This window comes from Corythoichthys intestinalis, chromosome 1 (assembly GCF_030265065.1).
Source record: "Corythoichthys intestinalis isolate RoL2023-P3 chromosome 1, ASM3026506v1, whole genome shotgun sequence".
NCBI lineage: Eukaryota > Metazoa > Chordata > Actinopteri > Syngnathiformes > Syngnathidae > Corythoichthys > Corythoichthys intestinalis.
Window position 1 is genome coordinate 3,980,001 of NC_080395.1, and position 25,639 is coordinate 4,005,639.

Consider the following 25,639-nt stretch of genomic DNA (forward strand, 5'->3'; position numbering starts at 1 on the left):
CAAAACATAGTGTTAACGTGTTACGGCTACGTACATTTCTCCTATTTACGGCGTGTTTTTCTGCTCCTTAACATTAATAATCAAAATGGTGAAGGCGTGTGTGGCTGTTGGTTGCACTAACAGAGAAGATGGAAGGAGAGACTTGAAGTTTTACCGTATTCCGAGGGATCCAAAGAGGAGAGCGAAATGGACGGCTGCAATTCGACGTGAAAACTGGGCACCAAAAAATCACCACAGACTATGTAGTAGTCATTTTATATCCGGTAAGATGCATTTAAGATATACTTAGGGGGGTTTGGGCTGACAAATAACCACAATTAAGATCATTGCGAGGCTAATCGCCGACAACATACGACATAGTACGACATAGTTTCAAATTCAAGATGTTTGTGACTTCCCTTTCTTCCACCATCGTTATTTTTTGAATAATATTTAGCTGGTACCAAGTGAAAGAAACTGGCCTCGTCTACGGGGCTGACAAATAACCACAATTAAGATCATTGCTAGGCTAATCGCCGACAACATACACGTATGTATGTAGTGAGAGTGCTATCGCTAAACCATATAAACATTAAAAGCCTTAACTCCATTGACAAACGACATGAAATACATTAGACTTGACAGTGGATGTTAGCAATAACAAAAGATTTTGAATTGAAAATTTCGTAACTCACCTTTCCAAGCACAAGATAGATTCCTGCCGAACGAGGACCCGTTTCACCCAACCAGCAACGAAGTATTTATAAGCTTCCAAGCTCTTGAAGTTTTTCAAATTTTCGTGGGAATAGGCTGATTTTGTGTGGACAAGATAATTGTAAATATCAGCGTAGCAGATGTCAGGCAGACAGGGCGAAGACAGTGGGTCGAAAAACATCGATTTGGGCATCAAATATGGATCTGGCGACTGTATAGAACGAAGCTTTTCCACATAACGCCTTTTATGCAACACATCCAGTGAGTTTACGGCATCAGAAAGCACCGGGTCTTCCATGAAATGCATTTTAAATTCCTCGATCAATTGAAAACAATGCTAATACAGAGACAAAATGACGGACAAGTGGGCGGAACCACACAGCGAGCACGTGGTTTTGTGACGTCGGTGGGTAGGGTATATAGAGAAGAACAGACAGGTAGTTAACTTGTTAGGTGCTTCAGCAGATTTGAATTGCTTACCACAGATGTCGACAAAAGCTTTGCCCCGGGACATAAATTACACATTCCATGCAGGTTCTTTCCTTTAAAGGGTATGACAACACCTGGGGAAATGCTAATATTCCATCATTTATCCATCAACGCATGCCTTTTGAATTCATATCATGCCACTTCGTGTAATTACACACATCGCAACACCAAGAAAATGATAGAAATTAGGTCGATTGTCAAGCTAAAAGGACCCGCCCCCGAGATGCCGGAAATCTAGCATATTGTGTGAGTGACGTCACTTTCGGGAAACAGCCGGCTCAGTGCTTAGTACTGAATGGCGGCGATGATGGCGGACAATTTTTTTTCTATTTGCAGCGACGAATCCGACATAACGAACATTCTTGTAATGGTGACGCGTAGAGTTATGAACCTTTCTTTGGTGTTTTGGGTTATCAATTTGAGCCCAAACGAAAGCCAATGCAGCCTAATGAAAGGATCATTGAGGGGAGCAATTACACTGATGAAACCCGACAACAGTTCGTGTGGGAAACACCAAATGGTATGTTTTGCATTTCTTTTTGTGAAGCTGATACACAGTGAACGCAAAATAATGTATAGAATAATTATCATTTAATATGCTATCATCGGTTTCGCTCTGCCAACCGACACAAATATGAATGGGATTAGAGCAGGGGTCCCCGACCTTTTTTGCACCACAGACCGGTGTGATTTGGGTCTTTTTTTCACGGACCGGTGTCCCTCTTTTATATTCAGTTGGACTCTCAATGTTATCCAACGGTGCTAAAAAACTATTTACATCACAAACATACATGTGCAACACGGAAATGGCGTAAATTAACGCTTAACGACACGGCGAAGTCAGTTGTTGTGTGCGCAAAACATGGCACACGTAAGTTAATATTCCTTTCTTTAAAGTAAGTTTGTAGTGTGTACTTAGGAATCGCTGCATTCGCGGTCCTTTTTAACGTTACGCGCATGCCAACTTTGTCAGAACACCGGCAATGTGCGGCAGAAAAATACAGCAAATATAAAATAGCATTTGTTTTTAGCCCCGTCGTGTTAAGTGCAGGGAAAAAATACAACTCACCTATTGAATCAGTGGGAGGGCTGAGTTTGTTTCGTTGAGACGAGATGGGAGAGTGAGAGAAGCTAGCATCACAAATACACGATGTTGGAAATTGTAGCACAGTTTTCAGCGCGCTCCTAGCGATGTCGGGATATTCCGAAATGACTTTAATCCAGAACTTCGGTAGTTGTTGTCTCAAATGTACGTTTAAGTCGCCGTGATTTGCGATCTCTACAAGCTGATATTCCTGTTCCACAGACATGCTCAAATCACTCGATTTATTCACATACGGGTCACGAATTCACTCCTTCGCAGTTCGTGGGTCTTTAGTGATTGGGAAGTAGCATAAATTTTGTTTTCTTTGAGGTTGTAGGCACATCTTCTGGCTCGTCAGGTTCCCGTTTCCCTGTAAAATTGCAAAATTAGCCCTCTTAGCACTGACGAACTTTACTCATTGTCTGCGTAGTCCAGCTCTTTTTCTCGCGTTCGGGAACTCATGGGTACTGCATTGCGACAAATGGCTATTTGTAAACCACATAGCATGACAGGTTTGAACCATTTTAGCGATTTTTTGATTAAACACGAACGCAACTCTCTCGTCGATTAACAACGATGGCACCCGCCTCGACCTTTTGTTTCCTTGTTATGAAGTCTCCGCCCCATTCGGCCGTTTCCGGAACACTTTCGGAAATGTTCGTCATTTTCGATCTATTTTCGATAATTGCTCATTAATGTGATTGATTTTTTTTGTTAACTTTATCAATATTTGTTATCTTGGCACATAACGGTTCTATTGATGTCGCACACCCCCTTTGCGTTTTCATACCCTTTCATTTCGACAAACTTGAAATAGTGTCTCTATCTCCACCTCTTAAAGGACATTTTTTTCTTCTGAATGCTCTGCCATCCAGACCCTGTGCATCAGTTTTGCGCGTGTGTGTTTGCCGCACGCGCTGTTCCGGTTTGCTTGTGAAATCACCGGCTCTGATTGGCTTACAACGACACATGACTCTAACCCTCAGCCAATCACAATCACTTCCATCGCATCTCTCAAGGGGCAGCATTCAGGTAGGCTCGTTTCCCGACAATTCACGTCACCTTCAAAGCGTCTGCCATCCTCAAGATGGAAGCAGAATTATTGCTGGCTGACAGTGGGAGATGGGAACGAGGCTAGCATCAGGTGTAGCAAACACAGAAACGTTACCAAACTTTGGAAAGCATTGTCTAATTGAATGAGCAGGGACAAACAGCTTGGAGTCAGAAGTACGTGCGCTATTCTCGAACCTGAACGCCCCCCAAGTCTTGGATGACAAATCAACAGAGCAGAGAGTCGAGTCGACACGGCTGGTAGTTTCTTCAATTTATTCAGAGTAAGTAACGCGCCGATTTTGACCGTCAGTAACGGTAACGGTGTTTCAACGGCGGAAAAAGTAATTAGTTAGGTTACCCCGTTACTGAAAAAATAACACCGTTACGTAACGGCGTTAATTATAACGGCGTTACTCCCAACACTGCATATATGTGCTGGAAAATGTATTGAAGAAACATAAAAAGTACCACTTCATATTTGTACTGAAGTCACGTAGGAATACGCAAAAGTGCACTAAAGTACAGTCATGAAAAATACTTTATTTTTGTTATATTCGACCACTGCTAAGAGGAATGAAGACCTGACATCTGTGTTTTGCGTCATATCACTCAAACGGTTTACGAGCTCAAGTTACAATAAGTCATTAAAGTTTTTGTCTGCAGATACCCACTTGACGGTCACCTACCATACCCGTAGATAAGTCAGAAGGATGGCTCTGGAAAGCCGACAGAGGGAGCTGCTGTTGAACACGCTGATGGAGCTGGGGGAGAAAGACTTTGAGCACTTCAGGTTCCACACGGACCTGCCTCAAAGCGTACGCGAAAACCCTCGCCGGGCGTACATTGCTGACGAGCTGATGAAGAAGCACGGCGAGAACACTCTGGAGCAGACCATCATGCTTCTGGAGAAGATCGGTAACAACAATTTGGCTGAGAAGCTGTGCAGCGACATGGTGAAAATAAAAGGTTAGTCCCCGACTTACCGTGGTAGAAAGCAGGTGACTTGACAACTGCAGAAGGAAACCATGAAACGACCCGTCGCAAAATTTTTGTTGCTCATCTATTTCCCAATGTCAACTCCTGAGTCATAGCTATTGCTTCTCATTTTGTGATCATTTGTTGCTGCTCTGTTGCTCCGAAGAGGCCCTTAGGAACAATAGACAGACTTTGTTTCTCTTTTTCATCTTAGACGTATCTGAGAATAGTGAGCTGGCTTATCGAGATCTTATCAATCGCTTATACTCATCTCATTTATTTCTTTGGAATGCATCCCCAGACAAGAGATGAAGTCATTTTGAGCCACACATGAGAAGCATGAGAAATGATTCAGAATTAAAAATAAATCCTTAGTTCCTAAAAAAAAGATAGATATACAGTGCCTTGCAAAAGTATTCGGCCCTCTTGAATCTTGCAACCTTTCGCCGCATTTCAGGCTTCAAACATAAAGATATGAAATTTATTTTTTTTTGTCAAGAATCAACAACAAGTGGGACACAATCGTGAAGTGGAACAACATTTATTGGGTAATTTAAACTTTTTTAACAAATAACAACTGAAAAGTGGGGCGTGCAATAATATTCCGCCCCTTTACTTTCAGTGCAGCAAACTCACTCCAGAAGTTCAGTGAGGATCTCTGAATGATCCAATGTTGTCCTAAATGACCGATGATGATAAATAGAATCCACCTGTGTGTAATCAAGTCTCCGTATAAATGCACCTGCTCTGTGATAGTCTCAGGGTTCTGTTTAAAGTGCAGAGAGCATTATGAAAACCAAGGAACACACCAGGCAGGTCCAAGATACTGTTGTGGAGAAGTTTAAAGCCGGATTTGGATACAAAAAGATTTCCCAAGCTTTAAACATCTCAAGGAGCACAGTGCAAGCATTCATATTGAAATGGAAGGAGCATCAGACCACTGCAAATCTACCAAGACCCGACCGTCCTTTCAAACTTTCTTCTCAAACAAGGAGAAAACTGATCAGAGAGGCAGCCAAGAGGCCCATGATCACTCTGGATGAACTGCAGAGATCTACAGCTGAGGTGGGAGAGTCTGTCCATAGGACAACAATCAGTCGTACACTGCACAAATCTGGCCTTTATGGAAGAGTGGCAAGAAGAAAGCCATTTCTCAAAGATATCCAAAAAAAAGTCTCGTTTAAAGTTTGCCACAAGCCACCTGGGAGACACACCAAACATGTGGAAGAAGGTGTTCTGGTCAGATGAAACCAAAATTGAACTTTTTGGCCACAATGCAAAACAATATGTTTGGCGTAAAAGCAACACAGCTCATCACCCTGAACACACCATCCCTACTGTCAAACATGGCGGTGGCAGCATCATGGTTTGGGCCTGCTTTTCTTCAGCAGGGACAGGGAAGATGGTTAAAATTGACAGGAAGATGGATGCAGCCCAATACAGGAACATACTGGAAGAAAACCTGTTGGTATCTGCACAAGACCTGAGACTGGGACGGAGATTTATCTTCCAACAGGACAATGATCCAAAACATAAAGCCAAATCTAAAATGGAATGGTTCAAAAATAAATGTATCCAGGTGTTAGAATGGCCAAGTCAAAGTCCAGACCTGAATCCAATCGAGAATCTGTGGAAAGAGCTGAAGACTGCTGTTCACAAACACTCTCCATCCAACCTCACTGAGCTCGAGCTGTTTTGCAAGGAAGAAAGGGCAAGAATGTCAGTCTCTCGATGTGCAAAACTGATAGAAACATACCCCAAGCGACTTGCAGCTGTAATTGGAGCAAAAGGTGGCGCTACAAAGTATTAACGCAAGGGGGCCGAATAATATTGCACGCCCCACTTTTCAGTTTTTTATTTGTTAAAAAAGTTTAAATTATCCAATACATTTTGTTCCACTTCACGATTGTGTCCCACTTGTTGTTGATTCTTGACAAAAAATTAAAATTTTATATCTTTATGTTTGAAGCCTGAAATGTGGCAAAGGTTGCAAGGTTCAAGGGGGCCGAATACTTTTGCAAGGCACTGTATTTCCTGTTTTGGTCTCGTGTCACATGTGTTGTGTGACTGAAGGCATGGGCTAAGCGGGTGGACATTGGAGCCGAGTGTTGACACGTTGCGAGGGAATGTTGATCTGTGGATATCCATGAATCAATGTGAGTATTTTTCCTTCAATCAGGAGGGTATCAGCAAAAGGTTGGACTTCCTACATGCGCGGCTGCTTCGTAGCTTTGCTGTAGCAACGACGGGCAGTCATCGCTCCAAGTTGGCAAGCTTTGTTTACATCATATGCGTGTTGCACATTTATGCCGTGAGGTGATGTGTTCGTTAGCATCTGTGCGATGTGTTGTAAGTCAGAGTGAGTGTAAACTGCTTAGTTCCCGCCACGTTTTGTGGCCAAATTGACCGCGTGTGTGTTGAGAGGACTACTTCCGGGTTGTGGACGCGCATCCGCGCCCACCACCTTTTCAATTTTGTGCACTCAGTCTGCATTGTTTTACATTGGCACTGATATGCTGTTAACCATAAATCGAAATTCAGAAGTTTTGACATTAGGCTTAATCTTAGAGTTAGCGGGGTTTAATTGGTCGGCGGAGTTGATTTTAACAAATTCCAAGCAGTTTGTCAGATATTTGTTAGTTTAAGGGCTCCGGAGTGGCTAAGCTAGTGTGAAATTCTGATATTCCCCTTTAAATTCAATCAACGGAAAGTCAGTTAAATGTGATGACATTTTTCCGTTTGTCATTCTTATGTTGAGGCGGCAAAGGGAGAAAAATGGGTAAAACAAGATTACTTTTAAAGTAACTTAGTTACTTTGATAATGAAGTAATCAGTAAAGTAACTTTTTGGAGGCGTAATTAGTAATTAAATTACTTTTTCAAGTAATCTGTGACAACACTGAAAGTCACACACATTGCTTAATAACTGATAAACTATCATCTCAGTAAGGTTTTGACAACTGATCATATAAATTGAACATCTTAGCTTGGATTTGACATATTGCACATCGTGGTTGGGCAAATAAGCACGGTGTCATTTACATTCCAAAAATGACACTTTTTTGAAAATAGTTTGCGAACAATCGACATTCTTGCCACGAAACTTGAAAACTCACACTTTCTATTCATTTCATTGAAATGAAACATCATCTTTTACATCTGGGAGGGGTCTGTTCATGCCTCTGGCTCTGCCTCTCGCCCTCTTAGCCCTTGCAGCTCTGGCAGAGGGTCGATCTGAAAAGTGAATAAAATATGTATTTTATTGTTTATGAATAGCCAATTTCAAACTATTTTTAAATTGACACGAGTATCACGTAAATGTCAAATATGTAACGTCATAATCTATCAATAAATATTTAGGTGCGGAATGGAACTGTTTTGTCCTAAACTGCTGTCACTGCTGCTTACTTGCAGGCGCAGAGTTCTCCGTCCACGATGACGGTCAGATTGCCAGATTGAAGAAAGAGCTCCAAGACAACCTGCGGCGTTTATACAGCTTTGCTTCCGAGGGCAACACCGAGCGCTGGCAGCAGCAGCCCCTGGAGGACGTCTACACGCAGCTAGACGTCACCTACGGGGCAGACGTCAGCCCAGATGGGCGACATGAGGTCCTCCAGATGGAGACGTGTGCCGCCGCGGCCAAGCGGTCTATCCTGCCGTGCGACATCTTCAAAAGCCCCGACTGGAACCGGCGACCAATACGCACGATGCTCACAGTCGGCTTGGCGGGAATAGGAAAAACTTTCCTGATTCAAAAGTTTGTGTCAGACTGGGCCAGCGGTAATACTAACCAGGACGTGGACTTCATATTTCCTTTCACCTTCCGTGAGTTAAACATGGAGAAAGGGGAGAGCTTTACGCTGGCCGAGCTGATTCAAACTTTTGTCTGCGGAGACAGGCACATGAGCGAGAGACTGAACAATATATTTGTCGACCTGCAAACTTCTGGGAAGCGGGACTTTGAAAGCAGCCGAATCAAGATCTTGTTTATCCTCGACGGACTGGACGAGTGCAACTTCAAAATCGACTTGAAGAAAGTAAGGAAAGTGGACATAGATGTGAAGAAGGCTTACCCGCTGGAGGTACTGCTGGCGTATCTCATCAATGGGAACCTGCTTCCGTCCGCCAGGGTTTGGATCACCACACGGCCCGCGGCAGCCCGCGATATCCCCTCCGACCTCATAGACAGCCGAACAGAGGTGGGAGGATTCAGCGATTCCCGGAAAATGGAGTACTTCAGGAAAAGGTTCCCAAATGAGGAGCGTGTCATTGAGCACATTCGGAAATCTCGCACCATCTTCATCATGTGCCACATTCCCATCTTCTGCTGGCTCAGCGCCATAGTTCTTCAGGGTACTTTGGACAAAGGGAAGAAGGGAGAGCTTCCCACAACGTTGACTTACATGTACTCAGTGCTGATAGGTCACCACCTAGAAAACTTCAAGGAGAGAAATACAGCGGAGTACATCCCTAACATGAAAGCGCTCGCCAAGCTGGCATTTGACCACACCATGAATAAGTGTCAGATCTTCTACGAGAAGGACCTGGCGGACAGCGGTTTTGATTACGGCCAAGCTGCAAAACACTCCGGAATATTCACTGAGGTCTTTGAGGAGGTCCCTCCGCTCAGTAGAAACAAACAAAAGATGTTTCAGTTCATTCATCTGAGCATCCAAGAGTATCTGGCTGCACTGTACGTGATGATGAGCCTGTTCTGCGACAAAAAGAACATACTGGATGATTCAGGATGGGAAGAAATTTTCATGCCTGTTGAGCAGAAGACAATCACTGAGGTCCACAAGTCAGCTCTCCAGAAAGCCTCGGAGAGTGAAGGAAACCTGGACCTATTCCTCAGTTTCCTCTTTGGCCTTTCCTTGCCGTGCAACCAGGAACTAGTGTGGGAACTGCTGAAGGCTCCTCAGGGCTGCGGGCAAAGCAAGTCAAAGACAGTCGAGTTGATCAAGGAAAGGATCAAACAGAACACTCCAGAAAAGAATGTCAACTTGTTCTACTGCCTAAACGAGCTGAAGGACGACTCCTTGCTGAAGCAAATCCAGCAGGAATTAGCTTCAAGACGTTTGTCCTGGCATCAAATGTCAAATGACATGTGGTCGGCTCTGGCCTTCTTCTTACTTACAGACGACAAAACCATGAAGTCCTTTGATCTGTTTAGATACAGTCCATCGCGATTGGGGCTCGAGAAGCTACTGTTGGTGGTCAAGGCTTCTCAAAAATCAGTGTAAGTTCTCTAAAGTGAAGTAAAAGTGCGAAAATTTCAAAAGCACAATGGCAAATCTACAAAGAAGTGCACAAAACATTCAAAAATCATAAAACAGACGAATTTAAGGGAAATCACACCAAAAAAATCAAATTAAAAAAGAATTGCTTGTAGGAAAACGCGACAACAAATCTGAAAACAAATCAAAATCAACTCATTCACTCCCAAAGACGTGTTCAAATATTTTTTTTGGAACACTTAAGTTCGCGATCATAAACGTATAGAAACAAGAATTGATCATCTTCAACCTCTTATAACTGAAGAACGGAAAAGAGTACTTCTTTTCATGATGAAACATGGGAATGTACTTGTTCTTTTTTTAAGTTTGTGTAGCCATGAAACAATATTCTGTAGTGGTTGACAGATCAGCCAAACTAATTGTAAATGAACAAAAAGCGATGGTTTCTGAAAAATGTCTGGGAGTGAGTAAGTTAAGAAACCGGAAAAGGTTGGCACTGATGGCGAACTTGACTCGTGGCTGTTTGGACGAGTGGAAAGATAATTATATAAGCACGTCTATTGCTACTTTTGAAGTAATGATGACAGTGTGATTCATTGCAAAGACTTCATGCTATTTCTCGATATGAACAAATTTAATTGTTGCCTAACCCTATTTTCAATGTGTATAATGCTCCAACTAAGGCAAGGCAAGGCAAGTTTATTTATATAGCACAAGTCAACACAAGGCAATTCAAAGTGCTTTACATCACATGAAGATCATAAAAATCACATTCAAATCAATACAACGTAAAAACCAAGACAAAAGATCGCATTTAATCACAAATAGAATAAAAATAAATAAATAGAAATAAAATAAAAATAAAACAAAAACTGCTACTACTAATAATAATTGAAATAAGCAATGGAGATAAGCACAAGAGGAATAGAAAGCAAGTAGATTGAAATATATAGACAGTTATGGATATGCAGTGCTAAACAAAATCGTTTTTAGCCCTGATTTAAAGGAGCTAACAGTTTGAGCATACTTCAGACGTTCGGGTAACTTGTTCCAGAGGTGAGGAGCATAATAACTAAATGCTGCCTCACCCTGCTTGGTTCTTGTTCTTGGAACATGCAGAAGACCGGTTCCAGACGGCCTTAGGGGTCTAGATGTCTCATAGGAATCTAACAAGTCAAGCATGTATTTTGGTCCAAGGCCATTAAGTGTTTTGTAGTATTTTATAGTCTATCCTATGACTCACTGGAAGCCAGTGTAGCGATTTCAAAACCGGTGTAATGTGGTCCAGCTTCCTTGTATTTGTGAGGACTCTGGCTGCAGCATTCTGTACTAGCTGCAGCTTCCTGACTGATTTTTTATCAAGACCTGTAAAGTTGCAATAGTCCAATCTGCTGAAAATGAATGCATGCATAAGTTTTTCCATGTCTTGTTGAGTCAGGAGTCCCCTAATTCTGGTTATATTTTTTAGGTGGTAATAAGCGGATTTAGTGACGGACTTTAGATGGCTATCAAATTTTAGGTTTGAGTCAATAATTATGCCAAGGTTTCTGACTTGATTTGTAGCTGTAAGTGACAAAGTGCTAAGTTGCCTGCTCATCTTTGACCTTTCCTTTTTTGGCCCAAAAATGATCACCTCTGTCTTCTCCACATTTAACTGGAGAAAATTCTGGCACATCCATTCATTGATTTGATGAATGCATTTGCTCAGGGAGACTAAGGGACTATAATCATGTGGGGACACAGAAATGTACAGTTGTGTGTCATCTGCATAGGCGTGATAGGAGATGTCATACTGTTCCATTATCTGAGCTAATGGAAGCATATAAATGTTAAATGAGAGTGGTCCAAGAATTGACCCTTGAGGGACTCCACACGTGAATTTGGTTCGTTCTGACTGATAGTTTCCGATTGACACAAAGAAATCCCTATCATGTAAATAGGATGTGAACCACTGAAGAATGGTGTCAGTTAGCCCTACCCACTGTTCCAATCTGCTGAGTAGTATGTTGTGATCAACCGTGTCAAATGCGGCGCTGAGATCCAATAGTAGCAGAACAGATGATTTGCCTGCATCGGTATTCCGACGAATATCATTTAGGACTTTGATTAGCACGGTCTCGGTGCTGTGTTGTGGCCGAAATCCAGACTGAAATGAGTTAAAAAGATTGTTTTGCATCATAAAAGTCTGGATCTGTTCGAACACAACCCTTTCGATAATTTTCCCCAGGAATGTCAGATTTGATATTGGCCTGTACTTACTAATGGTCGAGGCATCCAGATTAGGTTTTTTTAGGAGCGGTTTTATTACTGCAGTTTTTAAAGTCTGAGGAAACTCTCCTGTTTGGAGAGAAGTATTTATAATCTGAAGTATGTCCGGGGCTATGCAATGAAAAATAGTTTTGAAAAAGTTTGAAGGAAGGATGTCAAGGCAGCATGTTGTGGGCTTTAATTTTGACACAATTTCTGTTAAAGTGGCATAGTCCAAGAGGCTAAACTGTCTAAGATTGACGTGGGGGACATTTTGGGAGGCATTTAGTGTAACATTTGTTAATCTGGAGGTGCACACAGTCTGTCTAATCTTTAGTACTTTGTGTGTAAAGAGTGCTGCGAAATTATTACAGGACATCTCAGATGCCAATTCCTGAGGTATTGATGCTTGTGGGTTTGTCAGTTTGTCCACAACAGAAAATAGTGTGCGAGTATTGTTGGTGTTTCTACTAATGATCTCTGAAAAATATGACTGTCTAGCATTTTTCAGTTCCTGGTTGTATTTGCGAAGACTCTCTTTGTAGATATCATAAAAAACTTTGTTTTTTCGCCATCTGCGTTCTGCACCAAAGCAAAGCACCATACTAAAGTCAGCAGAAGTTAAGTTTGGCTCACTCTCACGACTTCCTCCATCCTGTGTTCTCCAGCCTATTTAATTGTGGCCTGGACAAAGGCAGCTGTGACCTGCTGGCTTCCGTTCTCAGTTCTCCATCCAACCTGAGGCATCTGGACCTACTCTTCAACGATCTATCGGACGAGGGGGTCGATATCCTCTCGAAAGGACTGGCCAGCCCACACTGCAACTTAGAAGTCCTCAAGTAAGCAGCTCTTCCACTTAGAAATCTACCTCCAGTTCGTAATCTTCCGTGGATACGGTTGACTTATCGAATGAATCACCGCGGCTACTAGCCAAGGATAAGGGCCAAGATATACCGGACGCGTCTTTGGTCCGGGTCTGGCGAGATATATCGTTGGAGCCAATGCATTTCCATTCTATCCTATTGTTCAAAGTATAGCGGCTGCGTCAGTGCTCCGGATTGACAGCGGACCATTGGCGGCATGCCGGAGCCCGTCAGATGGTTTAGGCTATTTTTGCCGGGGACGCATACGTCAAAATGGGCGGAGCAAGGCCTGGAATCAACAGCCCGGTTGCTTTTTAACAGTTAAAACAGTGGTTCTTGACCTTTCTGACCCTGAGGCCCATTTTTTTCAGTACAGAGTGGCCCAGGGCCCGTTAAATATAATTTTAATATATATTATGTATATATCAGGGCTGTCAAACGATTAAAATTTTTAATCTAGTTAATTACAGCTTAAAAATTAATTCATCGTAATTAATCGCAATTAATCGCAATTCAAACCATCTCTAAAATATGCCATATTTTTATGTAAATTATTGTTGGAATGGAAAGATAAGACACATGACGGATGTATACATACAACATACTGTACATCAGTACTGTATTTGTTTATTGTAACAATAAATCCACAAATGGCATTATTAACATTCTGTTAAAGTGATCCACGGATAGAAAGACTTGTAGTTCTTAAACGATAAATGTTATTGTTACAAGTTATAGTAATTTTATATTAAAACCCCTCTTCATGTTTTCGTTTTCATAAAATTTGTAAAATTTTCAATCAAAAGTAGAGTTAATATAATAATAATAAGAATAAAAATAACAATAATAAAAATAGAGTGAAAAGTTTTACGTGTATTTTGCATAGCTAAATTGATATGGAATGCCAGTTTATTTAGCATTGTTGTTTAACTGTGTGTCAGAATTGGGCCTCATTACTATAGACTAAAGTGCTTTTCTTTTTGGGAACTTTTTTTTTTTTGAGAGATAGGAATATTATTTTTGTTGTGCTTTCACTAAACGATATTTTGTTGTGAAGGAGAAGCTTATGCCAATAAACGGCGCGCCTGTGTCCACTCGCCTTTACTGTATAACATATACAGGGGGGAAAACAAGTATTTGATACACTGCATTGGCAGTGTATCAAATACTTGTTCTCCCCACTGTATCTGTACATATCTTACCCAAAATAAAACAAGAGACACATAATTGCCACCAAAAGAAAGGAAACTTACCGAAATATGTGTGGAGCACAAATAGCAATTTGCATTGCATTGTGAATACAGCATAAACGTCTCACAACTACTAATTCTCCCACGTTTAGAAGACATAACATGAGTATGGAACGGCGCTAACCCCAAGCAGCCGGTGGCATTCTCTTCACTCTTAAATGTCCATCAACGGCCTCATTGTAATGTTTGAGGCAATATGCCAGCGGGTGCGTTAATTGCGTCAAATATTTTAACGTGATTAATTTAAAAAATTAATTAACGCCCGTTAACGCGATAATTTTGACAGCCCTAGTATATATATATATATATATATATATATATATATATATATATATATATATATATATAATATTATATATTTTATTATTAGTATTATTATTATACAGCTGGTTATATTTCACACTTACATCCATCACCCTGTGGAACTCTGGTTACATATTTTTTGCTGCAAGGCTTTCACGGTGGAGAAAACAGTGTGTCCATTTAGCTTCTGGTGCACGGTCGAGTATCTGTCTGATGACACCGTGATGCTTGCCAGTCATTGACTCTGCACCGTCACTGCACACCCCGACACAGTTCTGCCAGTCCAGGCCATTCTCACTGAAGTAGTTATCAATGCAGCGGAAACATTCCTGAGCCGTAGTTCGTGTTGGTAGCTCTCCACAAAACAGTATGTCTTCGTGCAAACTTCTGTCCCAGCGATAGCGAACAAAAACCAACAGCAGCGCAGCATTCGTGACATCAGTGGACTCGTCAAGTTGCAAAGAGAAAAATGGGCTACTTTTTACTCTTTCAATGAGTTGTTGCTGTATGTCTGAGGCCATGTCCGCGATACGGTGACTCACAGTGTCGTTTGAGAGTGGGATGGTCAGCAGCGGCCTCTCCGATCATCTCACGGCACATATCAACAGCAGCAGGCAGAATCAACCACTCCGCTATGGTGAATGGTTTCTTACTTTGTGACGCACGTCTGGCTACGAGGTAGCTAGCTTTCAGTGCACTTTTAGAGTTGCCAGTCAGTGACACGATCGATCTTTTCTGCACCTGCAGCCCATTTTCTTTTCTCTTGAAAAATTCTACCGGCTTTCCCACAAGCGTCGGATGCTTGGTCTCTGGGTGCCGCTGTAGTTTTGACGGCTTAAGTGCTTCGTTAGACAGCGTTAACCCACACTCCACACACTGGGCTCTCGGCACTGCCTCGCTACCTCCATTTACGAAGCCGTACTTAATGAAGTCAGGATTGTACTTGCGCAAAAATTTACTTTTTGGCGGGGGGTCGTCTTCATTTTTTCGTTTTAAATCAGGGGTCTCAAACCGATTCCACAAAGGGCCGCAGTGGGTCCTGGTCTTTGTTCCAACAGATCCAAAACAGACAGTTCAACCAATGAGGTTTCTGCTAAAGTAAGCAGCACCTGACTGCAATTAACTGATTACACTTGTTAGACACCAGATTGGTGAAAAGGGATTGTTCTCGTTTGGTTGGAATGAAATCCAGTACCCACTGCGGCCCTTTGAGGACCGGTTTGAGACCCCTGTTTTAAATAGTTCTCCATCTTTTTTGTTTACAGCAAGCTGAGTGACTTCTTCTCCTTATTTATGGAGCAGGTTAAAGTAACAACTGACTGATGCATTAGCGCCACTACATAGTCGGGAGTTGTTATTGCGGCCCTCGAGGCCCACACGTACAAAACAGTTTTTTTTGCGGCCCACTAGGTGGCGCTCGGGGCCCAAGTTAACTTAGCTCGCAGCCATATGGTTAAGAATCACTGGGTTAAAACACCTGCGAACATGGACGAAGAACGCTTCATCATTGAGGTGGAAAGTCACAAAGCGATTTATGATGTAACAGGTCATTTTATTAAAAAGCTGCATGGTGTCTATTCTTGTGTGTTTTTCTGGCAAAGATACCAAACACACGACGTGCTGACACCTTGGTTTTTTTTATTAACACACGGCGATGAAAAAAAAAAAAATCCACAACCTGTGGCTCTTGGCAGGCTGTGTCTCTCTCCCTCACTCCCACGTCACATGACCAAAACAACATTCCCGTTGCGTGCAATTCAGGGTGACTGGGAAAACATTCAATCAGAATATTACACGTTGAACGCCACAGCAGAAGCTATGAGGGTGGACAGTGAGTTCTTATGCAAGTTATGAAATTTAAAACAGAAATAGTGTTAAAAACTCATGGTCAAAGCAAAAAAAAATTGTTCAGTCAAATCAAGTCCACCTCTATCTCTGCTTCTCTGATGAATACAGACTCCATGTGTTTGTCGTTGTTTTTAATGCCACATTTTCATGCGCGATTACCTGAGAGCTCACGACGGAACGGAGCTGTGGGCAGCCGGTATATTTTGCCATTTTTCTGTTAAAATGATAAAGAATTAATAAGTTGATAAGTTAGTTAAAATTGTATAAGTTAGTTCAAATATAAATATTGTTGTCCAAAGGTATGGAGGTAGATTTGTGTCTTTATTATTCAATCAAAAAAAAAGTTGCTTCAATCAAATAAAAACTTGCTTCAATCAAAATATATATTTTCAATCGAAGAAAACGTCTCTTCAATCAAAAAAAATGTGTTTGAATGCAAAAATAAATTTGAAACACAAAAAAATATATTTGAAAACTATTTTTCTTTGATTGAATTTTTTTTTTTTTTGATTTAAGTCAAGTTTTTTTTTTTTTAATTGAAACACCATTTTTGATTGAAGTCATGTAATTTTGCGTTTTGACCACATTTTGGCTAGGACATTTGTGTCTTTATTATTCAATCAAAGATTAAGTCACTTCAAACAAAAAAATATACATTTTGAAAAGAAAAATCACTCCAATCAAAAATTTTTAAAAATTCAATCGTAGAAAAAAAGGTTTGAATGTGAAAAAATATTTGAGACTCAGAAATTCGCATTTGAACACTTTATTTTTCATTCAAACCGTTTTCTTTGAAGCAATCCTTTTTGTGTTCAAGCCATATTAGGGGTAGGACATTTGTGTCAAAATCATTCAATCGCAATATAAGTTGCTTTAATCAAAAAACTATTTTTAATCAAAGAAAAAAATAATTTGCAAAAATATATATTTTTTGAAAAATTTTTTTTAATTTGAAATATATATTTTTTTTATTGAAGTGTCACTTTTTTACAAAAGCAAAAAGTTTTAAACTCTTTTTCTTTAAAGTGGAAAAAGTTTTGAACACTTTTTTTTTTTGACTTGGAAAAAGTTTTGAAGGCACTTTTTTTCGATTGAATCATTTTGACACAAAGATTCAACTTCAACGCTAGTTCCGGTGTGTTTAAGTGGCAGGTGGCTACGCCAATGATATAAAAGTATGAAACAAGCATAATGGCCACCAGGGCTCCATCCAGCCATTGGAGTCTCCTGGAGTCCAAGCCGAATATAGGTCACCGGTACGGGGGTGTGACATCGGCATTTCACCGGAGTACGGTGCCCTGCTGCTTAATGTGATTCAACACGGCGAACTTCACCCGCTGCCCTGACGTGACGGTTGGCAATTGGTTCCAACCGGAGTGTCCGCGACGCGCCGGTACAAAAGTGATCTGCGAGTGGCCCGACACGAGCCTGCCCAGTAAGCGAGTGGACTCCCGGCGAGTCGCCGGCGTCCACGCCGGCAGCCCCATCGCTTCAGCTTTGAATGAGTGCCGTGTCATTCGCGGGCCGTCCACTCGACAGCCGGCCTCCGCACCTGGGGGGTGATATCGGGGTCCGACCAGTGTGCAGCGACAGGGCAACGTACCGTTGCGGGTACTCCGGTGAAATGCCGAAGTCACACCCCCGTACCGGTGCCCTATATTCGGCTTGGACTCCAGCATACTCCGATGGCTGAATGGAGCCCTGGTGGCCATTATGCTTGTTTCATACTTTTATATCATTGGCGTAGCCACCTGCCACTTAAACACACCGGACCTAGCGTTGAAGTTGAATCTTTGTGTCAAAATGATTCAATCGAAAAAAAAGTGCCTTCAAAACTTTTTCCAAGTCAAAAAAAAAAAAGTGTTCAAAACTTTTTCCACTTTGAAAGAAAAAGAGTTTAAAACTTTTTGCTTTTGTAAAAAAGTGACATTTCAAATTAAAAAAAATATTTTCAAAAAATATATATTTTTGCAAATGATTTTTTTCTTTGATTAAAAATAATTTTTTGATTAAAGCAACTTTTATTGCGATTGAATGATTTTGACACAAATGTCCTACTCCTTATATGGTTCAAACACAAAAAGGATTGCTTCAATCAAAGAAAACAGTTTGAATGAAAAATAAAGTGTTCAAATGCGAATTTCTGAGTCTCAAATATTTTTTCACATTCAAACCTTTTTTTCTACAATGGAATATTTTTAAAATTTTTGATTGAATAATAAAGACACAAATGTCCTAGCCAAAATGTGGTCCCAACGCAAAATTACATGACTTCAATCAAAAATGGTGTTTCAATCAAAAAAAAACTTGACTTAAATTTTAAAAAAAAAATTCAATCAAAGAAAAATAGTTTTCAAATATATTTTTGGGAGTTTCAAATTTATTTTTTGCATTCAAACACATTTTTTTGATTGAAGTGACATTTTCTTCTATTGAAAATATATATCTTGATTGAAGCAACTTTTTTTTGGATTGAATAATAAAGACACAAATCTACCTCCATACAAAGGTTTCATCTGAAAAGCGTTGGGAGTGAGACGTCTCCTTTTCCAGCGAACGTGCATTTTTGCTGAGGGCCAGAGCATCTGTCGCAATTAGCGAACCTTGACGCCAACCTTTTTTCCTCTTTTCAAGCACGTTTCTCAGCACCTGTGAGGCTTAAAAGTAACATCGACGAACTTGCTCTGCCAGCTAAGCCTAGGCTAACCTTCGACTTTGTAAGTTTTTAGTTCGTTTTTTGTATATTGAGTTTGAAAGAAAAATGTATTTTTTGTTTTGGGCCAACTTTTTCAATATCCATTGATTTCACTGAAACATTCTGTTGTGTTTGTGCTATGCTACTCACACGTAGGAAAATATCATTGTATTACATTTTGAATGTGTAACACCTATGACGTGATTACAGTGAAATGAATTATGCTATGGGCTAGTACTAGGTTCGGCTACTGAAGCAGTATATGCATAAACCAAATAAATGACACGGACCAATAGTAGTGTTGAACTGCCGGCCTATTTTTTTATATACAAAACAACACATACAACATACATACAATGACATAAAGTTAACAAAGAATTGAAAAACACAAATTTCAAAAAAAGGAAATTTGTTCCCTTATTAAGTCAGTTTTTTTCCGTTAAGATCTCTTCCTATGTTATAATCAGTTATTTTTGATTATTTTTAGGATCTATCAACCCGGGTTGTTTTCTGTTTTTCAGATTTCTAATTTTGCTTTTTCTAGTCAATTGATATCCTCAACTTCCTCAATTTTATAGACGTTTGATTTCTATTTGAGTTTCAATATTCAAATTCTTTTCCATCAAATGGTTTTGCTTTTGTTGACAAAATTCTTAATTCAATAACACTTAAAGTATTAAAGACAAAAGCAGAAAAATAAAAATGACAAGAAGTTAACTCAAAACAATTCAGCAAAAGGCTGAACGGCTCCAATAGAAAGGAGTGTCTCTTCGCTGTATCAATGTCCGTTTTTACAGTCTCTTTTGGCTGCTTTCTTGTGATCCAGAGGGGGAAAAAAATCCTCTGCTGGGCAAAAAAAAAAAAAAGGTGGATCCTACCAGTTTGATGGATGTCAAACCGAAGTCTCGCGTGCGTCTCGCTCCTGCGTGAGGCACAGTTCAATGGTTCGTCTTTGGATTCGCTCGCCATCTTGAATCCCGGTTGGAATTTCTTTCTCCAACAGTTTTTCAGTCACTTCTGAATCACGCTTTAATAGCCTATCGAATTCACAAAAATACTCAAACAGATAAACTAATTCGCACACTAAAGAGCTCTAAGTATGATTAAAAATAAAGTTATCGTCGAGTGAAGTCGACAAAAGTGCAGTGACGCACGTTATAAACCGACAGTGCAGGTGGCTAGGCTAGGCAAAAAGGAGACATTTTGCAACGTCATATGTTCAATTAACCACCATTTCTTGGTTTACAACAATCGTGTGACAGAAATATCATGAATTGACACTTTTATCATACACTGACTCAAATAATATGAATTAAAATATTAACCCTTTAAGGTCTGGGCCTATTTTGTCTGATTTTGCATGCCTTTGAAGTTGCCTTTATATTTCAAAGAAAGAATTGTTTACGTAGTAGTCATTTTATATCTGGTAAGATGCATTTAATATATATTTAGAGGGTTTTGGGCTGACAACCACAATTAAGATCATTGCTAGGCTAATCGCCGACAACATACACTCAGACGTTGTGAATGAACTACCTGAAAATATATAATTATAAGGGGATAATCAGACTGTTGTCATACAATTAATTTACACTTTCACTATTGAGGTCAAAAGCCAAAAAATAAATTCAACTACACTGTAAATTCTAACAAGTTAAGTTTACTTAAATAAATTGAGGAAACCGATTACCTTGGGAAAAGTAAGTAAACAAACTTATTGTGTTAAGTAGTGTGGAATTATCAAATTTAAGTGAGTGGTACTTTTTTTTTTTTAAGTTGTGAGAACTTAATGTATCTTAGTAAAGTTAAATTCCTATGAAGTTGTTACAACGCAATTACTTTGAGTCAAATGAACTTTAATATATTGTGCCAAATCAAGTGGGCTTTACTTGAAATTTGTATTACTTTACTTGAGGTATCTTAGTGTAATCCACTTCAATAAAGTTGACAGGAACTCAATAAAGATAAGTAACAATAACTTAATGTACTATGCCGAAGTAAGTGGGCAGTACTTAAATTGTCTGCCCATTCATTTTCAATGGCAAAAAAACAAATGTCACCAAATCAACAGGAAATTACCAAATATCAATTGGACGCGCCCCTTAAATGTCCCAAAATGACCAGGTCACGCCCCCCAAATGTCCCCAAATGACCTGATATGACCAGTACACGGCACCCAAATGTCCCCACATGACCTCATATTACTGGGACATGTCCCCCCAATCAACAGGAAGTGACCTGATAGGACCAGGACATGTCCCCCAAATGTCCCCAAATCAACAGGAAGTGACCTAATATGACCATGACATGTCCCAGAAATGACCCCAAATCAGCAGGAGCTGGCCAGAAATGGTCTCTGAAATGTCCATACACCAATGTGGGCGGGGTTAAACTCTTCATCTTGACACAGCAAAGTCCAGAAAAATTTCTACCGAAATTGCCGAATCTATAACATACCTAGTTTCGCCAACTTTAAAATAAGAATTCACAAAATGGCATTATGAACATGTTTTATTTTTGTGTTTTTTTTACTTCAGTATTTCCAAACAATATGACAACACAGCAACAAACAGACTTCGCAACAAAAAGGCTTGGCAACATTTAGTCTGTAAAAATAAAAATACAAACTGATAAATAAAAACTAACATTCTGAACACATCGTTTCCCATTACACATATTCCTTGCCACAACATCTACTGCCTCGAGCTGCAAGCTGCAAACACTAGGCCTAGGCCAAAAGTGCATTCTTTAATGTTTGCAGTTTTGGGCTTAGCTTTTGGTGTCCCATGTTCAACAAAACCTTCTCAAAGAACTCAAACATGTTTTTCATAGTTTTGGGGTATTCAAAATGCAGTGCAAAAATTAAAGCAAAAACAAGACAAATTGCTTGTGGCATGTCCTCCGGTATGACTTGCAGAACCCCAACAGGAACTTGGACAAAGTCATCGGAAGAGTCTGAATCCTGCATTTAAAATAAAAACACAAATAAATTCTATTAAGATGGTAAGACAGCACACACACATTATAGTGTGTTCACTTTGCTTATTGAAGTGCCTGCACAAAATCACAGAGAACAAACCAAAACTCTGTAATACAGTCTTAGAAACCTCTTTAGATTACGAGCAGGTGGAAATGGCTGCATTTCATCACTAAATATGCACAAAAAGATTTTGAAAAAAAATCACATGTGGGACATCAAATTTGTAACTCCCAAATGATTCAGAATACGTCACTTTTTGTGACATCCCCACTTAAATTGGAAAAAGTATTTTTTTTTCCTTTGCATTTTGCACCTTATTTTTGAAGTAAAAGAACATTTAACTAACTCATATCACTTTTTTATCATTTGACACCTTATTTTTTAAGTAAAACACATCATTTTACTCACCCATATAACTTTTTTCGCATTTGGTGCACTTCAAAAGATATCGTGTCGGACGATATCCCAATTTTAACAACTTTTTGGATGTGTACTACTGTACTGATTCAGAGAAAAGGCGCTTATAAATGTAACATAACTGACGTTACACACGTTTACATCCCAGCACTAGCATGATTTCACGGAGCCCCCCCCCCCCCCCCCTCCAAACACGCACGCGCGCACACACCCGCACCCCCACGTCCATACACGCTTCTCACCCGACATTACAGCTTGTTACACTGAGCTAACCAGTTAACTCAGAAGCATCACGCAAACAGCTAACAGACAGGACCGGCCGGCGGAGACATGTTAGCACAGCACGTAGCTCACGGCTACACCGACTGGTCTATGAACCCGCAGGCAGACACACACAGGCGAACATGCCAACACGACGTCTAAGAGTGGACTTCCTTCCAACAATTCTCATTTTAAACATTAAATGATATCGAAAAGGTTAGAAACAAAAGCTTTACTTACCCAAACCAAGTCAGGGCAACATTCCGTTGGCGTAATGGTTCTGTTCTGACCGCTTTCTCGAATTTTCCTCCAGAGGTGGTTTCGCGCCACCCGGAAATGGACATGCGCACCACAGGTGCGGAGCTCTCATACCACAAACCATGCTACTCACTTAGTAGATTCAAGTTCATACAACTTAATAAAACAAGTAAGCAGGTAAAAAGTGAAGACAACTCAATATGAGAAAGTAAACTTTAAAAACTAGTATGAATTAAGTGATATGAACTATTTAATCTTGAGTCAGGACAATTTTTGCATTTACAGTGTAGGGACAATCTGGAGTAGTGCTATCGCACTTCATATTTATTACATATTATATATGTATGTAGTGAGAGTGCTATCGCTAAACCATATTAACATGAAAAGCCCTAGCTCCATTGACAAATGACATGAAATACATTAGACTTGACAGTGGATGTTAGCAAGAACAAAAGATTTTGAATTGAAAATTTCGTAACTCACCTTCCGAGCACAAGATTCCTGCCGAATTTTCGTGTACGAGGACCTGTTTCACCCAATCAGCAACGTAGCATTTATAAGCCTCCAAGCTCTTAGTTTTTCAAACTTTCGTGCGAATAGGCTGATTTTGTGTGGACAAGATAGTTGTAAATATCAGGATAGCAGATGTCAGGCAAAGACGACGAAGCCAACGGGTCGAAAAACATCGATTTAGGCATCAAATACGGATCTGGCGAATGGATAAACTGAAGCTTTTCCACGTAACGCCTTTTATGCAACGCATCCAATGAGTTTACAGCGTCAGATAACACCGGGGCTTCCATGAGTTGCTCTATAACTTGCTCGACTAATTGAAAACAATGAGAATAGGTCTGAAAAAGAGGTACAATATGGCGGCCAGAAACAGCGACACGCCCATTTTGTGACGTAGGTGAGTAGGGTCTATAGCGGTGAAAGTGCACATTCTACAGGTTAGTGCATTTTGCCAATTGAGATTTTCAAAATAAAAGCACAGCGGAAAATTTTACTTTTTATTTCTTTTAAATCAAATAATTGTTAGTTTACTGATTATATCAGGTTTTAAATATTTTTTAAACATAGATTTTTAAGCAACTTTCCAATTTAATGTTTAATAATGGTAATCTTTTTAATCGTTGTCTTAATCAATGGCTCTTAATTTGGTAACTATGTTAACCTGGGTTACAAATGTATTCATTTGTATTTTAGTAACCAAAAACAATTTGAGACCTCGATAAACCCAAGAAAAGTACGCCTTGTCTCTGGAGAGTTTCATTTTTTGGTTCGCTGGCTGAAGAGCAACACATGTCACGTGTTGTAAGGACAGCACAACGATGTTACTTTCAGCAGAACCCTCATCACTTTAACCAGGATCCCTTCTTGACTTCAGGCGATTATCTCATTTTTTGTAGTCTGGAACACTGCAAGATCACCAGTAAAGGATGTGTTTCATTGGCTGAGGCACTGAAGGTAACCCCCTCCCATCTTCAAGAGCTGTACCTGAGTGGCAACAATCTGTCGGATGAAGGGGTCGAGATCCTCTCGAAAGGACTGGCCAGCCCACATTGCATCTTAAAAATCCTCAAGTAAGGAGGTCCTTCAGTTCGTAATCTTCCATGAATCCGGTCAACTAATCAAAAGAATCACTGCTGCTGTTAGCAGCAACTCTAATAAATTATGAAATAAAAAAAAAAATCCTGTCAAGTTGACATAATTTTTATTGCCTCAAACAATGTAGTTTAATGACTTTTAAGGCTTGAATTTTCACAAAACAGTTAATGAATTTTATGCTTTTTAATGACCCGCATCAACCCTGTATTAGTCAAAGAAAAGGCAGACACAATGTTACTTTCAGCAGAACCTTCCTCACTTTAACCAGGTTCCCTTCTCGACTTCATGCAATTATCTCATTTGTTACAGGCTGCACAACTGTGGGATTACCAATAAAGGATGTGTTTCATTGGCTGAGGCACTGGAGGTAACCTCCTCCCAGCTTCAAGAGCTGGCCCTGAGCTCGAACGATCTGTCGGATGAAGGGGTCGAGATCCTCTCGAAAGGACTGGCCAGCCCACACTGCATCTTAAAAATCCTCAAGTAAGGAGGTCCTTCAGTTCGTAATCTTCCGTGAATCCGGTCAACTAATCAAAAGAATCACTGCTGCTGTTAGCAGCAACTCTAATAAATTATGTAATTTTTAAAAAATCCCGTCAAGTTTACATATAGCCTCAAACATGTAGTTTATAGATTTTTAAGGCCTAAGTTTTCACACATAATGAACCGCATCAACCCTGCATTAGTCAAAGAAAAGGCAGACACGATGTTACTTTCAGCAGAACCTTCATCACTTTAAGCAGGTTCCCTTCTCGACTTCAGGCAATTATCTCATTTGTTGCAGCATGTCCGACTGTGGGATCACCAGTGAAGGATGTGTTTCATTGGCTGAGGCTCTCATGTTAAACCCCTCCCATCTTCAAGAGCTGGAGCTGAGCTGGAACAATCTGTTGGATAAGGGAGTTGAGATCCTCTCGAAAGGACTGGCCAGCCCACACTGTATCTTAAAAGTCCTCAAGTAAGGAGCTATAACAGTTCATAATCTTCCATGGATCCCATTAACTAATCAAAGGAATAACTGCTGCCATTAGCAGCAACTCTCATAAATTATGTAAAAAAAAAAAAAAAATTTTAACAGTCAAGTTTCCCTTAATCTGTTAGGCGCTGGCGTGGCTCAGTAGTAGAGTAGTCGTCCCCCAACCCAGAAGATGTAGGTTTAGTTCCCTGATGAATTCGCCTAAATATCCTTGAGCAAGATACTGAACCCCACACTGCTCCTGATGCTGCGTCACCAGTAGGTGAATGGCGATGTAGTGTAAAGCGCCTTGAAAGGTGGAAAAGTGCTATAGCAGTATAACACCATTTTTAAGTCCTGAATTTTCACAAAAAAAAACAGTTAAAGAGTTTTAATGCTTTTTAATGACCCTCATTAAACATGT

The 25,639-nt window shown here is 40.2% G+C and overlaps 1 protein-coding gene across 1 annotated transcript in view; it reads left to right on the forward strand.

Annotated features, from left to right (window-relative positions):
- LOC130923998 (NACHT, LRR and PYD domains-containing protein 3-like) overlaps nucleotides 1-25,639 on the forward strand; it is a 41,763-nt gene that overhangs the window by 6,308 nt on the left and 9,816 nt on the right. The window contains exons 4-9 of the mRNA XM_057850270.1: nucleotides 3,983-4,285; nucleotides 7,708-9,532; nucleotides 12,446-12,616; nucleotides 24,062-24,235; nucleotides 24,570-24,743; nucleotides 25,045-25,218. Of these exons, the coding sequence (XP_057706253.1) occupies nucleotides 4,030-4,285; nucleotides 7,708-9,532; nucleotides 12,446-12,616; nucleotides 24,062-24,235; nucleotides 24,570-24,743; nucleotides 25,045-25,218 (2,774 nt within the window). The 5' untranslated portion in view covers nucleotides 3,983-4,029. The remainder of the gene's footprint in view (nucleotides 1-3,982; nucleotides 4,286-7,707; nucleotides 9,533-12,445; nucleotides 12,617-24,061; nucleotides 24,236-24,569; nucleotides 24,744-25,044; nucleotides 25,219-25,639) is intronic.